Source organism: Phocoena sinus, chromosome 6 (genome assembly GCF_008692025.1).
Source record: "Phocoena sinus isolate mPhoSin1 chromosome 6, mPhoSin1.pri, whole genome shotgun sequence".
Taxonomy (NCBI): domain Eukaryota; kingdom Metazoa; phylum Chordata; class Mammalia; order Artiodactyla; family Phocoenidae; genus Phocoena; species Phocoena sinus.
In genome coordinates, this window is record NC_045768.1 from 27529134 (window position 1) to 27548075 (window position 18942).

General features: G+C 36.9%; 1 protein-coding gene across 8 annotated transcripts in view; it reads right to left on the reverse strand.

Annotated features, from left to right (window-relative positions):
- Nucleotides 1-18942, reverse strand: part of FKTN (fukutin) — a 102027-nt gene that overhangs the window by 54203 nt on the left and 28882 nt on the right. For all 8 annotated transcript variants that reach the window (XM_032635492.1, XM_032635491.1, XM_032635490.1 and 5 more), the window contains 3 exons: nucleotides 8588-8865; nucleotides 7774-7906; nucleotides 760-889 (listed from right to left, as the gene is read on the reverse strand). In XM_032635492.1, coding sequence (XP_032491383.1) covers nucleotides 760-889; nucleotides 7774-7906; nucleotides 8588-8865 — 541 coding nt within the window. The remainder of the gene's footprint in view (nucleotides 1-759; nucleotides 890-7773; nucleotides 7907-8587; nucleotides 8866-18942) is intronic.

An 18942-nucleotide genomic window follows, 5' to 3' on the forward strand; every position in this document is an offset into this window, starting at 1 on the left:
GCACTCCTTTTACTCTCAAAAAGTCTCTTGAATTGGACAATAAATTATATGGTAACCCTATAAAAGCAGGAACAAAATTTATTTTTGTACAAATATAGTTATAATTAAGATAGAACAAATACAGATATAATCAACTACAGTTATAAACAAGAGGGAATAAAAACAAAAAAATGTTAAATTCTAAATAATTCTAAAATCCAAAGGAGTTTGAGCTAATGCACAATAGAAAGAGATCCAGAAATCTTTCTTGGATTCTACATTTCCCCATCTCAGAATGAACAGAATGTGGTAAAACAGTGACGTCCAATCATGATCTGGAAAAGATTCGTGGAAGCCTTATGACATTCCCTTTCCTCTTAGAAACTTTTGGTGCAATGCAAGTTATTTGTATTGTGTGTAAGTAAAGAAACAGAATACAGTTTTTTTTTTTTAAGGTAATAACAACCTTTGGGATAGAAATAATAAAATGCTTATCTAAAGATTATCTGAGAATCACATGTAGTCTACATGTTCTGATATAAATTTTATACAAATTACTTATAATTTTGGGACACACGACATGGCCTTAATTCTGTTTTATGCTTCTGAAGTTATTTCTTTAAAAAAATCAATAAATCCTTGCTCTGTGCACTATGCTTATTCTTTCTATAAATATGATGCTTCGAATACCACTGAGGTTTTGTCATCTCAAGCAGTCATCCCTAGAGCCAAAGAGGATGAAATGTCAAAAAGACAAACGTAAAGTAACAAGAATTTTACCTAGACAAGTTCCACTGCTCAGCCAGAACCGTACTCCCAATTTCTTTAATGTTTTGGCTGCTAGTTGCATCAATTCCTTTGCACTCTTCCGAAAGGCCATAGCTTCCACAGTGTTATCATCAAGGTATTGCTACAGATATAATAAATAGTCAGCTATAACAGCCATTTCTAAGTTGCCAGAAATATTTCTGTGACATCCAAATTAAACTTGAAAATTAACCCCATATTATATATTTTTTGATTATAAAAATCAAGTTTCAGAATTCCTTGTTAGTCACACATTAAAATAAGACTATAAGAGTGGATTCTAGGAGAGACAAGTTAAAGGGGAAGGACTATACCCAGGATTCTCAAAGGATGAGATTTATACCTTTACCAACTCCCTCCTCTACATCACAATTTAGCAGATTGGGTAGTTAGGGGAAAAGAAGGTTAATTAAGAGAGCTACAGGCATATCTGAAGCACAAGGCCTTCAGTGACGTTTTCATCATGCACTGGTGCAAATGGTCTTTAGGACAGAACTGTATAGTACAAAGAATGTGGGATTTTTGAATCAGATTGTGTTCAAGTCTAAACTCACTTCATTTTAGCTATGACCCTGGGCATAGCGCCTCAGAAGAACATAAGCTCTACGAGGAAAGTGACTTCATTTTGTTTAGCACTATATCTCCAATGTCTAAAACAGTACTTGAATGAATGAGAGAATCAAAGATCAAACCTCTCTCAGATATAATTTTCTCATCAATAATTAAAGAATAATAATTATACTTTGCAGGACTGCTGTGAAGATTTAATGAGATAATGACAGAAAAATGTCTCACAAATTTTGAAATTCTATACAAATATTACTGTCATTTACTTATAGTCTTTTTGCTTTTCTTCATTTTTAGGGTGTTCTGGAACTGAAGAAAGCACTGAAAATTCTTCATTGATGCTTCACTACCTACGGGACAAAATCTAAACTTGGCATGGCAGACAAGGACACTGTGTTTAGGGCCAGAGTACTGGTCCAGCCTTATCGCCACCCTTCTCATATTTCACTCCCCAAATATATCACAACTTTTCAAGCCTCTGTGTCAACATGTTTCCTCTGTCTGAAATGCCCTTGACTAACAAAATCTTTCAGGTCTCAGTTCCACCCTCTGAAAAACATTCCCTGATTTTCCCAGGAACACAAATGTTTTATTCTCCCAGGGCTCCTCTTCAGCTCAACATTTAAAGAGCAAGAAATTACGTTTGGTACTAGATATAGACAGAGACAAATAAAATAATCTGTTCAGTGACCTTATAACAGTTACCATTTATATATACTTTTATTATAATTCTTATCATATTTAATTCTTTTTGTTCCAGAACAAAAGATCAAAGTCTTTTTTTAGAATTGAATTGTAATTGACATACAATATCATATTAGTTTCAGGTGTACAACATAGTGTTCAATATTTTTATACATTACAAAATGATCACCATGATAACTCTAGCTACCATCTGTCATCATACAGAGTTATTACAATATTACTGACTATATTCCCTAGTCTGTATATTACATCCCCATGACATATTCGTTTTATACCTGGAAGTTTATATCTCTTAATCCCCTTCACCTATTTCACCCATCCCCCTTATCATATTTCATTCTAATTGCTGATTCTATTTATATTTCCTCCAATAGGCTGTAAACATGAATCCTTTAAGGCAAGTACTGAATCTCTCCATCACTGTATATACAAATTGAAAATGGTGCCTGGTATATAATATGTGAGCAACACATATTGATAAATGCGTAAATGAGTAAATAACTGCCTAATCCCCTCCCATCCCACAATATCTTAAAATATCCTGGCATTCTTTTACAATATAGCAGGAGGAAATATAGTTCCTAGAAGGACCATATATCTCAAGCAAAAAGTATCCCTAGGAAAAAAGACGGATTCCTGAAGATAAGTTACATTCTCCAGAATACACAAAGTATGTAGGATCTTTTCAATATGAAAACATCCTCAGAGCCACAATTCTCTTAGAACATATGATTGGCATGAGAGATGCATGTTCATATCCCTTTTGTAGGGGAGAAAGCCTGGAGCTAGAAATTTGGGGACCCAGAATTTACTCCATGCTCAGCCAATAATGACTATGTAACTTACATCTTGAAACCTCAGTTTTCTTATCAGTTAATGGTGAATCCTTGGCTTATTTCACAGAGTAACTGAAAGGATCAAATTAAGTAACAGAAATGAAAACTTTGTGTTCTACAAAAACATTACTCTGACAATTATGTCCAACTGAGGCTGCCCCTGCATAGATACACTCCCAGCTCTGACATACCTTTAATAAATAACATGACACTCCCAGAAATTCCATTTCTTAGAATTGACCCTCATATGCGTTAAAGTATAAACATGTATATACCTATATACCTTATACATCTGTTACAGACTTTAAAAGTTATAGTTATGCATACTTTTTTTCATTTAAAAATGTCTCACATAAATCTTGGGATTACCATGCCTCTTAGAAAAAGACTAAATCCTAATTTAAATATCAGTCCATATGATCTTTCCTGTTCAGGCAACCTTTCCCCAAATCTTTCCCCAAAATATAGATGAAAAACAATAAAATGACAAGGTGTCCACTCATTTCACAGATGAGGAAACTAAGGCTCAGAAATTTGCCCCAGGTCTCAGAGCAACTTAGTAGAAGAAAGAGGATATGAATGTGGCTTTCTAGATATTTCTGGGCCAGGGGTCCAGATATTTCCATACTCCCCTCTAGTTTTTTACTGGAACTCAACAAACTGAAGCTCATCAATTATTTTTGGATGGTTACTGCCGAAACAAAATCAAGTGCAGGAAAATGTGTATTATCCTAGTCCTAAACTTCTTGGTAGATTGAGAAAATAATTAAAGTAAATAAAGTAAGCCAGGAGAGCACTTCCCCTCTGTTCTCCTTCCCTCCCTGGACTCTTCTAAACTAGAGCCATTAGATGAGGCAGAGCAAGAAAGCGCACAGTGGTGGCCTGGCATGGGTATCGGAGCCTGAGAAGGCATCGAGGGCATCCACATGGAGAAGAGTCCAGTGTGGGGAGCCAGAGCCTGAGCCAGATGAGAAGTGTGTCTATATATGGGAGTAGCCTAGTCGGGGAGAGCAACACCTAAGCAGGATGAGGATAGCATCCATGTGGGAGAGGGAACAGCAGAAATAATGGGAGACTGAACAAATAAGTAAATATATTAAGGGTAGTATAAGTCAGGTTTCTCACTGTTTGAGAAGGGAGTCACAAATATGGAAATGAACCCTATGCTGTTTAATTGAAATATAAATTAGACTGAAGACATCAATGTGGATTCATGGATTGTGATAGATAAGATACAGAAGTAAATACACACACACACACACACACACACACACACACACACACACACACACACACACTCTACTCCTGTCACTGAGAGGCCCTGCAGGCAAGCAAACCTGGCATCCAGGCTTGGCTTCTAAAAGGAATCAGTAGCCAGAGAGATGGCTGATTCCAGGATTGTAGCAGGGAAATTACAAGATGAACCTAGAATATCTTGAGCCAAAAAGCAAGAAGGTGCTCAGAAAATGATGGAGACATGTCAAAAAGACACAGAAGTCACATGAAGGGGCTTCCACTGGCCAAATATGGAACAGTTTGAGGGTCAAAATAAACGATGAAAATAGTGCACTATAACTCATTGAAGAAAATAGGAAATCATGAGTTCATATAGATATAAACAAAGAAACTTGAAAGTTTGAGGAAGATATTGACAATATTTACAGACTTTTAAAGTACCTTCATGCCAAATACCTATTAATTACAAAGGGAAAAATAGAAACTTCACCAGGGCGAAGCCAGCAGACAGCACTTTAATCACGTAATTAATGTAAAAGTCAATAGTAATGGGACAAATCAAAATCATGCAGTGCCCGACAGGATGAAGTGAAAGCACAGAATCACTTCTGTGTTATTCCTACTAAAGGTATATAACCTAAATCTAACTTGAGGAAAAACCAAACAAACCCCAAACAAGGGACAATGTACAAAATATCTGGCCTGTAATCTTCAAAAGTATCAAAGTCATAAAAGTTAAAAAGTGATTGTGAAACTGTTCCAGACTGAAGGAAACTAAAGAGACAGAAAAATTAAATGCAACATGTGATTCTGAACAGAATCCTTTTATTATAATAGTCATTATTGGGATAATTAGCAAAACTTGAATGAGGATTAAATGGTAATAATCTTTTTTTTTTTTTTTTTGACGGTACGCGGGCCTCTCACTGTTGTGGCCTCTCCCGTTGCGGAGCACAGGCTCCGGACGCGCAGGCTCAGCGGCCATGGCTCACGGGTCCAGCCGCTCCGCGGCATGTGGGATCCTCCCGGACCGGGGCACGAACCCTGTCCCCTGCATCGGCAGGCGGACTCTCAACCACTGCGCCACCAGGGAAGCCTGGTAATAATCTTTATATTAATTTCCTGATTTTTGTACTAAGACATGTAGGACAATGTTCTTGTTTTCAAGAAATACTAAATTATTTGAAGTTGTGGGGCAGATGTTGACAACTTACTTGCAAATGGTTCAGGAAAAAGAATTATTTGTATTGCATCTGTAACTTTTCTGAAAGTTTGAAAACGTTTCCAAAAATTATTATAAAAAAAATGAAAGTTAGGAGGCTGCTTTGTGAGATCTAGTAGATTCATTGATTTTTTTTTTTTTTTAAACACCAGGCATTGTATTTAAGACTGTTTGGCGCCATCAAGCGTTCAAAGTTATGTATGTTCACCTTAATTTGAAAACTGACCTTCCTGTGGTTATAACGTAAGAAATGATGAAGAATGAAACATTTACGAGGGTAAGGATTAAAAAAAGTTATCAATCCCATTAGGTACTCTATATCAGTAATAACAGTACATTAGCAGAAGAGAAAAACAAATCAGTAATCACGAGTCTGTCTTGCTACTAGTGAAGGACACAAATAACATGATGAAGAATGAAAACAAAGTTTGGGACTTCCCTGGTGGCGCAGTGGTTGAGAATCCGCCTGCCAATGCAGGGGACAGCGGTTCAAGCCCTGGTCCGGGAAGATCCCACATGCCGCAGAGAAACTAAGCCCGTGTGCCACAACGACTGAGCCTGCATGCCACAACTACTGAAGCCTACAGCCCATGCTCCGTAACAAGAGAAGCCACCGCAATAAGACCACACACCGCAACCAAAGTAGCCCCAGCTCACGGCAACTAGAGAAAGCCTGCACACAGCAACGAACACCCAATACAGCCAAAAATAAAATTAAAAAATAAATAAAATTTTAAAAAAAGATTCAGCATTAAAAAAAAGAGAATGAATACAAAGTTCCACTTGATCCTGTTATGAAGAGAAACCTCTCGATAGCATTATAGCCCTGCTATGTGATGGTACTTTAAGCACCAATAGTATGAGGCTACGATAAGCTGATTAGCCCTCTGAGCATCTGTCATCCGTATTCTTTACTCTAATGCTGACTGAATGGTTGCCCTTAAAATCTAAAAAGCAAAAGTGAAAATATGCAATTAAAAAAATATAACACTATTCTCATGATTTCTCAATATCTTGAAACATCTTACACTGCCTTCTCACAAAGTTCAATAAAATGAGTTTGGGCAAATGCTTGCTAGGTAATAGAGTAGCTCTAATAAGTGTCCTGGAAAGAAACCATTTGATTCGGATGAGCACCTTATTCTTCATGCATTTTTCCATCACTATAGGAGCTTTTCTTTGTGCCAGCTACTGTGCCAGATACTGGGGCTATAGAGGTGAGTAAAATAAGATGCCTGCCATCAAGAAGTTCACATAATCTTGTAGGGGGACAAGACTGACATTCACAATTAATTGTGATAATTGCTATGACAGAGGTGGCAACCAGAAAAAAACTCCCGAGGCAGGAACAGTGAATGCGTGGTCAAGTGCAAGCACCAGTCTGCATCTCTTCTGCTTCCTACTACTCTGTGGTGGGGATATGATGGGCAGCACTTGCCTAATATTGCTGGCCCAGCCACACATGCGGTTTTCCAGCTTTTCATCCACGAGGCTGACTGGGTATGCTTCACAGTCACATAACTATAGATTTAAGGGAACAGGGCTAGGAAGGCCCACCCAGGCTGTCAGGTCTAGGCCCTGGCTGCCAGTACAGCCTACCAGAAAAAACCTTGCATTTGTGGGTGCTGGGCATTTGGCCAGTGATGATACAGCTGGTACTTCATTTTCCTATTCCACTCCTATCCTTGTGTACACAGCTTTCTTGGAAGGGAACCCCAGAAAATAAAGGGCAAGTGGAAAAATTAGGATACCAAAACCCCACCATATATTTGACTGATTTCACTGTATTTCTCTTTCATGTCATTTCTTATAGCTGAACTTTCATGTCCTTTAAAATCATCTTTATATTCCCCGGGGTCAGGAGAGTTCCTGGGAAGCTGGCTTTTAATAAATGTTTATTGAGTAGAAAGCTAAAGCAGCAGAATAAAGTAGAGTTCAAAAGCACTTGGTCTTTGTGTAGCATTTACCTTCAAAAACCTTCAAAAACACAAAAAATTCATATTCAGTGCCAACCCTCTGAGAAAAACTGTATTTTCTATGAAGTCCTCTCTAAATCCGCATGGTCCATATTCTACATGGCTTCATCCTACTCAGATTGCTTCAAGAACAGAATATACCATCTTTATAAAGTTCATGGGCTATCCTAACTAAAAGCGGAGGCCAGTGATGAACCTGTCAAAGTCTCCAAATAAAACAAGGTCTCCATAGATATCAAACCATTCAACTGGGGAAGAAATTGTTCCTTAAGGTTAATGTTTAATCTACTTTAAAAAAATTGAAACCATCTAGAAGAAAACAGACAAATCAGAAAAGATGTTTTCTTACTTACTTTCCAAAAGTTCCTTCATTCCCCCCCCCCCAAGAAATATTATACATACACTTCCTTTAATTTGAAAAGTACAATATTTGGTTATCTCTAACCTGAAAGAATGCTCGAGCTTCTTTATACCTACACTCGATAAATCTAGAGTGTGGTATTTCTTCTAGAAAGTGCATTGGATCTTTTGGAATGAGAACTTCTAATCCATCAATAGTAACTTGTTGTAACTCTGGCCTGAAAACAAAAGTTAAGACTTATTATAAGGATTTAACTCAGAATATTGGCAGCCTCTTCAAAATATACAATATAAGCAAATAGTTAAACATCAAGCATATTTTCTTCAATTACCTCAGGTATCATTTTTAAAGATCTACTCTCTTAGCAACTATCAAATATACAACACAGCAGTGTTAACTATAGTCACCATGCTGTACATCAGATTTCCAGAACTTATTTATCTCATAATAATTGGAAGTTTGTACATTTTGAACACTTTTACTTGTAAGTATGTAAATCCACAAACATACTTTACCCTGTGTTTGAACTCTTTATATATATAGAAAGATTTGTATTCTTTTATGCCTTATTTTTGTCACTCAACATTGTAGGATTCATCTCTGTTGTTGCACAGAGCGCGAGTCCAGAGTTCCTTGTTTCCCTGCCCTACGATTCTTCTCGTTATGCGCACATACATTTTGTGTGGGGCATTAAGAACAATGTTGCTACGAACATTCAGATATATATTATATTTCCTGGGGCACATGTGCACGAGTTGCTTCCTGTTGAATATTTACATTTCAAAACTGATTTACATGAATTACATTTTAGATTTAATTACTAAATGTAAAAGAAAGAATAAGAATTCATGACTGAACAAGACAGGTTTCACATCTCCCCTTTAGACCCTGAATTTACCTGTCAAAAGCTCCAGGATAACGACCAAACTGTAACTTTCGAAAAGGAACAAACTTCCTGTCAATGTGTCCTTTGAGCCGTAGATGGCCATGCCAAAGGTAGTTGCCGCTCCTTTCATGGAAGACCACCAAGTGGACAGCATGACTGGCCAATGTGCAGATGTAGTGCAGGGGGATTTCAGTTCCAGAAAGTGAGTCTATCCCATCTAGCCGAGGGTCCTTGCTCTCGAACTTTAGGCACTGAAATCCCATATTTTCAGCTATCCGAAACCAGCTTTCCTAAAACCAAAGAAACATCAAACTTGAATATTTAAAACCAAATACTAGTAATGAAACTAAAATGATTCTTACACTGAATTAAGTCATACATATTTTTGTCCTAATCTGCTCTTTGCCTGAAGATTAAAAAATGAAGGTAGGGAAGGAAAGGTGGTAGTGGGAGAATAAAGGAAAGTACCAAAAAGAGAAACCACATAGCATGGAAGACATGTTCAAAGACTCTCTTTATGAAAATTAACACAAATTTCTTCCTTGGAATGAGAATGCCCACTCATTATAGTGTTCTTTGGTTAGTATCTATAAAGTAAACGTTAATATAAGGATAGCACTTAAAATTAAACCTCTAATTCTTAATTTCACTTCTAATAACCTTCAAAAGTGCTTCATAAAAGCAGGGTTTTCATCTCATAGTTATATCCCAACACCTTAAACTGCTACTAAAATAGAAGCCTATCATAATGCACATTATTAGAAAACAGACTGAAATATACTATAAAACAAGGTGCATTTTCCAACAGCATTAGTTATAGTATAACTCTCACGTAACAAGATTAATCTATAGGGTAGATTTTTAATCCTAATCCGGACACCAGTGCTTTAGATGATTAACCAGTATTAATTATTAAGAACACCTTATATTTGAATAGAAATGTACAGTTTCCAAAGAACTTTTATAAACATTACTGCATTTACATATGACATCTATCTTATAGAGCACAGATATTATAGATAAAGAAACAGACTCACAGAAGTCCAAAGAAACAAAATTAATAAGAGGCAAAGCCACTGCCAGCATTTAGGTCTTATCTAACCAAATACAAGGTTCTTTCTACTCTACAATACTATTTCTTTAAGTCTATATTTATATAATGTGTACAAAGCTCATTCACATTAATTATCTCATCTGATGTCCATAGAAATTATGTGAGGTCAGCAAGGACGATATTATACCTAGTCTACAGTTAAGGAAAATAAAGTGGTAATACCAGACATTAAAGTTATTAAAGGATGGAAGTGCATCTGAAAGTCTTACGAGCCACAGCATTCATAAACATTTTTCAAGAGTACTTTATTTACATCACTTACTGTCTTTGAATGTTGTCATTTGGATTAGCTGTGTCCTCATTTATGCTCTTATAATACACACAAACCGTTATCATAGTACTGATTGTACTGTTTTTTAGTTGTTTAAACTTCATTAATAGACTGAAAGTTCCTCAACCTTAAGAATCAACAAAGTGGCTAGTACCAGCAGGTGCTCAATAGATACCTGTTGTTGTTGTTGATATTGTTAAACAAGAGAAAGTGACCATTCTGGTAAAGAATGCTAACCAGTATCAATAACAACTGTCTTCTCCTTTCTGGATATAGAGTGAAATCGTGTTTTGGTCAAAGGAATGTGGATGGAAGTATCAGATACCACTTCCAGGCCTGGCCTTACAATGTCCCATAAGACCTTCCCTGCTTTCCCTCCTCCATTTGTATGTAGGGAAGCAAAGAACTACAAGATGGGGAAACCATACAAATGAAACAGCCTGCATCCCTAAGTCACTGCTTAGAGGAAAGTCATCCAGGAATATCGCTGACCAAGAATAACCACACTGGATTTTGTCTAGAGACAATTACTCCTTTTTTGCCCTAAGCCAATGAGATTTTCGGGTTGTTTTTAGTAGCAACTAATGTAACTTAGTCTGGCTAATACAATTTCACCTTGGTACTCCTTATACTAGAATTATCAACTGTAGGATTCCCCTTTTTCATAAACCTAAGAGGTGAAAAGTACTGATTGAGTGTAAGAGTGGCCAACTCAGAGAAGGAATCTACTGTACAGGATGAAAGAAAAGCATTATAATTTGGTAAATTTGGGAAAAATTTAAAAGGCCAGACAGAACTTGAAGAGGAATCAGACGTTGGGTTGTGGGAAGAAAGACTGACAGACAAAATAGGCAGAACTATGAAATGGCTTTGCCTTTTCATAATCATGGCAGAGGAAAGTCAAGAACAAAGTAGTTGCTCTAATCAAACGGAGCAAAGGCCTAGCTCAAGACTGTACTGCACACATCTACTCCCAGTTGCCTTGGCAGTAGTTTGCTCGCTTCATGGTAATGATATTAACAAAGAAAAATCACAGGTAAATTAAGTCTATAGTAATTAGATCTGGTGATCTAATGAATTAGCTCTACCTTAGGAGAAGGTGTTGGGAGGACTACCCAAGGGCTCTGTATGATGTCATTTATGTAAAATGATAAACATGACCCTGTGTGCTTATTCTGGGTATTGCTGACCTTTTGCTTCTGACTCTGGTCTTTCTGGTTTTGCCAATTATGGCATATTCTCTTTCTTCTAAAGTACTGGTTCTCAAGGCAAGTGGTACTGTAACCAAGAGACATTTTAGAAATTCGTGGAGATATTTTCAGTTATCATAATGATTGAAGACACAACTGGCATTTAGAGGTCTAGGACAGGTACATGAGACATCCTAAAATCCAAAATATGGAAATCTATCCTGTGTCCTGCATAATTTCAAATGTTCTATCAGATAGTCACGTAGTGAAAAACGTATTTGTAATTATGTGAGCCTCCATTTCCGAGGAATACAATCGCCATGTTAAAGGAGAGGCAATTTTACTTTTCTGCTGTTGGAAACTTGTTTACTGTTTTGGAAAACTGTATTACTAAAAACAATATCATTCACAATAGAGTCTATATTGGAAGTTATCACATTCAGTGGTCCTACTAAATAAGTAGGATAAGTGCAAGCATCTGAATTACTTCCTTATGTCTTCCAGTGTAGTCATGCCTGGGCATTTACACACTGAAATATACATTTCCTTTCATTTCTACTTTATACTATAGTAGAGACATTACAGGATTTGGGAGATTATGTATGTAGGTAAGTTATAATTTCTATAGACTTCGTTTTGGGAAGATAAAGGAATGATAAAATACTTGTTGTAAAAAAGGTTTATAAGTTTTGTAGGCTTTTTCTATGAGGAACTCAAACAGTCCAATAGCAATGACCTACAAATACTGACATTTAGGAGTCTCTGCAGTGAAAAAGCTGGCATACTCTTATTACCCTATAGTGAAGTCCACCAGTTAATGAGGCCTAACCAGAAAAAAAAGCTTCCAATTGGTATTCAGTGCCTCATTCTTAAATATGAACAAAGATCAATGAACACTATAGAAAACCTGTATCATGAAAAACAGACAAAATAAAATAACCATACCAAAACCCAAACACCCACAAAGAAGGGAATTTCAAAAACAAAATACGGTAGAAAGCAAAAGACTTTCTTTTAAAAACACCAAACCTTGGGGCTTCCCTGGTGGCGCAGTGGTTGAAAATCCGCCTGCCAATGCAAGGGACACGGGTTCGAGCCCTGATCCGGGAAGATCCCACACGCCATGGAGCAACTAAGCCCGTGCACCACAACTACTGAGCCTGTGCTCTAAGGGCCCGCATGCCACAACTACTGAGCCCATGTGTCACAACTACTGAAGCCCATGCACCTAGAGCCTGTTCTCCACAATGAGAAGCCTGCACACTGCAACGAAGAGTTGGCCCCCTCTTGATGCAACTAGAGGGAGCCTGGGTGCAGTGACAAAGACCCAATGCAGCCAAAAATAAATAAATAAATAAATTTATTTATTAAAACAAAAGTTAAAAAAAGGAAAACAATAAACCTTTAAAATCTGAAGAGGGAAAAAGACAAAATTGCACCCATAAAATAAGAATGCTACTATAAGAAACAGAGTACACAGAGCTTTTAGAAAATAAAAATATTAAATTTTAAGCAAAATATGAAAAAAATCAATGGCATTGTTAAAGATTTTGTTTAAAAGTAGAACAGTTAACAAAAGAGATGAAAAAAATCAGAGAGCAAAGATAAGAAAATGAAACTTTGGAAGTCCAACATCCAAGTAATAAGTTCAGAAAGAAAGACACTTTTATTCAACATTATCCTGGGGGTCCTACCTAAACCAATAAGACAAGAAAAAGAAATTAGGCATAAGAGTTGGAAAGGAAGAGACAAAATTATCTTTTTGTGCAGAGAATACAATGACCTACACTCAAAGAGAGAGAAAATGAAAGGGAGGAAAAGGAGGTAGGGGATTGAGGGAGGAGAGAGAAGCTACTGGAGTTTACCTATAGAGTTCAGAGTTCAGTACAGTTGCTGGAAAACAAGATCAAAACACAAAAGACAACAGCATTCTAATTCACACATAATAATGAATTGGCAAAAGAAGAGGAAAAGTATCTACATTAACACCCCCCATGCACATAAAACTATAAGGTAGCAAGAAATAAATCTTACAAAGATGCACAAAATCTGTAAGAAAAATATACTCTATTAAAGAACACCAAAGGACACCTAAATTAAAGGAGATATATTTCATGTTCATGGATAAGAACTCTTCATGTTTTAACAATGTAAAGAGACCTTGCATGCTTTTGCTTTCTCTGACTAGCCTAGACTAACCTACATGATGAAAGACACATGGCCCAGGCACCTCCACTGCCTCATCTGACAGCCAGCCATCCTGAAGAAGCAGAGCTGCCTAGCTGAGTGGCAGCTGTATAAGTGAACTTAGCTGAGACCAGAAGAACTGCCCAGCTGAATCCTATGCAAATTGCTAAGTCACAGAATCATAACCTACATAAATGGTTGTTGTTTAAGCCACTAAATTTGGGGACAACTGTTACACAGCAGGAGCAAATTAGAAATCAAACGTGCAGGTAAAAAGAAACATTTTCAGATATGCAAGGTTTCAACCTCCCATTCAACCTTTCTCCGAAGAGAACTCCTAAAATGTTGTGAAGAGGAGTTACACAACAGTATCTGCAGAGCAGATCAGACTGTATTAGGGCAGAAAGACCACGAGATCTAGGAGGGATGTCTCCAGAAAAAAAAAAAAAGGAACTGAGAAATGATCTGATGTATTTGATCCTACTGAGAGTTTTATGTTTCTGCTGCAGAGTTCATACATGGATTATTGATAAATATATAGAAAACTAGCAAACAAAAAAAGAGAAAGAGAGCCATATAAGAAAAGGAAAATATTCAGAGTAAACTAGGTAGCATTCATGTGATTATCTATATATTCATAGTAAGATAAACAGTGACTATTGATTTAACTACAAAATATGATATAGTCATGGTAATGGGAGAAGAGTGTGTGTGTGTGTGTGTGCACGTGTGTCTACATGAGACAAAATAGATATGACAGCTAAATTCTCATAATTCATAATCTAAATATGAAATATTTTAAAAATAGAAGCATAAACATTTCATTTATAAAGGAGAAGATAAACAAGGTAGAGAGAGTTGAAGGTGGTTGGCTCTAAGAGTGGGAATAAGGGCTGGGGAGGAAAGAAGAGCCAGATACTGATCTTTTTCATTATGAGCTTTGCCTTACTATCTGACTTCTTAAACCTAGTACTAGTATTCTTTTGATTAAAATGCCATGTCCTAACTTTTCCATAAGTTTAAATATTTTCAAAATATCAATATAAAATTGGGAGGAACGAAAAAACAAGCAAACAGGGCTTCCCTGGTGGCGCAGTGGTTTAGAGTCTGCCTGCCGATGCAGGGGACACGGGTTCGTACCCCAGTCCGGGAAGATCCCACATGCTGCGGAGCGGCTGGGCCCGTGAGCCATGGCCGCTAGGCCTGTGCGTCTGGAGCCTGTGTTCCGCAACGGGAGAGGCCACAAAAGTGAGAGGCCCGCGTACCACACAAAAAAAAGCATAAAGGGAAAAACGACAAATAACATACAAGGGAACTCCCATAAGGTTAACAGCTGATTTCTCAGCAGAAACTCTACAAGCCAGAAGGGGGTGGCATGATATAATTAAAGTGATGAAAGGGAAGAACATACAACCAAGATTAATCTACCCAGCAAGGATCTCATTCAGATTCGATGGAGAAATCAAAAGCTTCACACAAGCAAAAGCTAAGAGAATTCAGCACCACCAAACCAGCTCTACAACAAATGCTAAAGGAACTGCTCTGAGTGAGAAACACAAGAGAAGAAAAGGACCTACAAAAACAAACTCCCCAAAATTAAGAAAATGGTAATAGGAACATACATATCGATAATTACCCTAAACGTGAATGGATTAAATGCTCCAACCAAAAGACACAGGCCTGCTACATGGATATGAAAACAAGACCCATATATATGCTCTCTACAAGAGACCCACTTAAGACCTAGGGACACCTTCAGACTGAAAGTGAGGGGATGGAAAAAGATATTCCATGCAAATGGAAATGAAAAGAAAGCTGGAGTAGCAATACTCATATCAGATAAAATAGGCTTTAAAATAAAGAATGTTACAAGAGACAAGGAAGGACACTACATAACGACCAGGAGATCACTCCAAGAAGAAGATATAACAATTATAAATATATATGCACCCAACATAGGAGCACCTCAATACATAAGGCAACTGTTAACAGCTATACAAGAGGAAATCAACAGTAACACAGTAATAGTGGGGGACTTTAACACCACACTTACACCAATGGACAGATCATCCAAAATGAAAATAAATAAGGAAACAGAAGCCTTTATGACACAACAGACCAGACAGATTTAATTGATATTTATAGGACATTCCATCCAAAAACAGCAAATTACACTTTCTTCTCAAGTGTGCACAGAACATTCTCCAGGATAGATAGATCACATCTTGGGTCACAAATCAAGTCTCAGTAACTTTAAGAAAATTGAAATCGTATCAGGTATCTTTTCTGACCACAACACTAAGAAATTAGAAATGAATTACAGGGAAAAAAACACAAACACATGGAGGCTAAACAATACGTTACTAAATAACCAAGAGATCACTGAAGAAATCAAAGAGGAAATCAAAAAATACCTAGAGACAAATGACAAGGAAAACACGACGATTCAAAACCTATGGGATGCAGCAAAAGCAGTTCTAAAATGGAAGTTTATAGCTATACAAGCTATAAGAAACAAGAAAAATCTCAAATAAACAATCGAACCTTACTCCTAAAGGAACTAGAGAAAGAAGAACAAACAAAACCCAAAGTTAGCAGAAGGAAAGAAATCATAAAGATCAGAGCAGAAATAAATGAAATAGAAATAAAGAAAACAACAGCAAAGATCAATAAAACTAAAAGCTGGTTCTTTGAGAAGACAAACAAAATTGATAAACCATTAGCCAGACTCATCAAGAAAAAGAGGGAGAGGACTCAAATCAATAAAATTAGAAATGTAAAAGGAGAAGTTACAACAGACACCACAGAAATACAAAGCACCCTAAGAGACTACTATAGGCAACTCTATGCCAATAAAATGGACAACCTGGAAGAAATTGACAAATTCTTAGAAAGGTATAACCTTCCAAGACTGAACCAAGAAGAAGTAGAAAATATGAACAGACCAATCACAAGCAATGAAATTGAAACTGTGATTAAAAATCTTCCAAAAAACAAAAGTCAAGGACTAGAAGCCTTCACAGGTGAATTCTATCAAACATTTAGAGAAGAGCTAACACCCATTCTTCTCAAACTCTTCCAAAAAATTGCAGAGGAAGGAACACTCCCAAACTCATTCTATGAGGCCACCATTACCCTGATACCAAATCAGACAAAGATACTACAAAAAAAAGAAAATTACAGACCAACAGCACTATGAATATAGATGCAAAAATCCTCAACAAAATACTAGCAAACAGAATCCAACAGCACATTAAAAGGATCATACACCATGATCAAGTGGGATTTATCCCAGGGATGCAAGGATTCTTCAATATACACAAATCAATCAATGTAATACACCATATTAACAAACTGAAGAAGAAAAACCATACGATCATCTCAATAGATGCAGAAAAAGCTTTGACAAAATTCAACACCCATTTATGATAAAAACTCTCCAGAAAGTGGGCACAGAAGGAACCTACCTCAACATAATAAAGGCCATATATGACAAACCCACAGCCAACATCATTCTCAATGGTGAAAAACTGAAAGCATTTCCTCTAAGATCAGGAACAAGATAAGGATGTCCACTCTCACCACTATTATTCAACATAGTTCTAGAAGTCCTAGCCACAGCAATCAGAGGAGAAAAAGAAATAAAAGGAATACAAATTGGAAATGAACAAGTAAAACTGTCACTGTTTGCAGATGACATGAGACTAAACATAGAGAATCCTAAAGATGCCACAAGAAAACTACTAGAGCTAATCAATGAATTTAGTAAAGTTGCAGGTTACAAAATTAATGCACAGAAATCTCTTGCATTCCTATACACTAATGATGAAAAATCTGAAATAGAAATTAAGGAAACACTCCCATTTACCATTGCAACCAAAAGAATTAAATACCTAGGAATACACCTACCTAGGGAGACAAAAGACCTGTATGCAGACAACTATAAGACACTGATGAAAGAAATTAAAGATGATACCAACAGACGGAGAGATAGACCATGTTCTTGGATTGGAAGAATCAATATTGTGAAAATGACTATACTACCCAAAGCAACTACAGATTCAATGCAATCCCTATCAAATTACCAATGGCATTTTTTACGGAACTAGAACAAAAGATCTTAAAATTTGTATGGAGACACAAAAGACCCCGAATAGCCAAAGCAGTCTTGAGGGAAAAAAAAGGAGCTGGAGGAATCAGACTCCCTGACTTCAGACTATACTATAAAGCTACAGTCATCAAGACAATATGGTACTGGCACAAAAAAAGAAACACAGATTAATGGAACAAGATAGAAAGCCCAGAGATAAACCCATGCACCTATGGTCAAGTAATCTATGACAAAGGAGGCAAGGATATACAATGCAGAAAAGACAGTCCTTCCATAAGTGGTGCTGGGAAAACTGGACAGCTATATGTAAAAGAATGAAATTAGAACACTCCCTAACACCATACACAAAAATAAACTCAAAATGGATTAGAGACCTAAATGTAGGGCCAGACACTATAAAACTCTTAGAGGAGAACATAGGAAGAACACTCTTTGACATAAATCACAGCAAGATCTTTTTTGATCCACCTCCGAGAGTAATGGAAATAAAAACAAAAATAAACAAATGGGACCTAATCAAACTTCAAAGTTTTTGCACAGCAAAGGAAACCATAAAGAAGACGAAAGGACAGCCCTCAGAATGGGAGAAGATATTTGTAAACAAATCAATGGACAAAGGGTTAATCTCCAAAATATAAAAACAGCTCATGCAGCTCAATATTAAAAAAAAAACCCAATCCAAAAATGGGCAGAAGACCTAAATAGACATTTCTCCAAAGAAGACATACAGATGGCCAAGACGCACATGAAAAGCTGCTCAACATCACTAATTATTAGAGAAATGCAAATCAAAACTACAATGAGCTATCACCTCACACCAGTTAGAATGGGCATTATCAGAAAATCTACAAACAACAAATGCTGGAGAGGGTATGGAGAAAAGGGAACCCTCTTGCACAGTTGGTGAGAATGTAAATTGATACAGACACTATGGAGAACAGTATGGAGGTTCCTTAAAAAACTAAAAATAGAATTACCATATGATTCAGCAATCCCACTACTGGGCCTATACCCAGAGAAAACCATAATTCAAAAAGACACATGCACGCCAATGTTCCTTGCAGCACTATTTACAATAGCCAGGACATGGAAGCAACCTAAATGCCCATCGACAGACGAATGGATAAAGAAGATGTGGTACATATATACAATGGAATATTACTCAGCCATAAAAAGGAACGAAATTGGGTCATTTGTTGAGACGTGGATGGATCTAGAGACTGTCATATAAAATGAAGTAAGTCAGAAAAAGAAAAACAAATATCGTATATTAACACATATACGTGGAACCTAGAGAAACAGTACAGATGAACCAGTTTGCAGGGCAGAAATTGAGACACAGATGTAGAGAACGAACGTATGGACACCAAGTGGGGAAAGCGGCAGGGTGGTGTGGGTGGTGGTGTGATGAATTGGGTGATTGGGATTGACATGTATACACTGACGTGTATAACACTGATGACTAATAAGAAATTAAAAAAAAAGAATGATTAG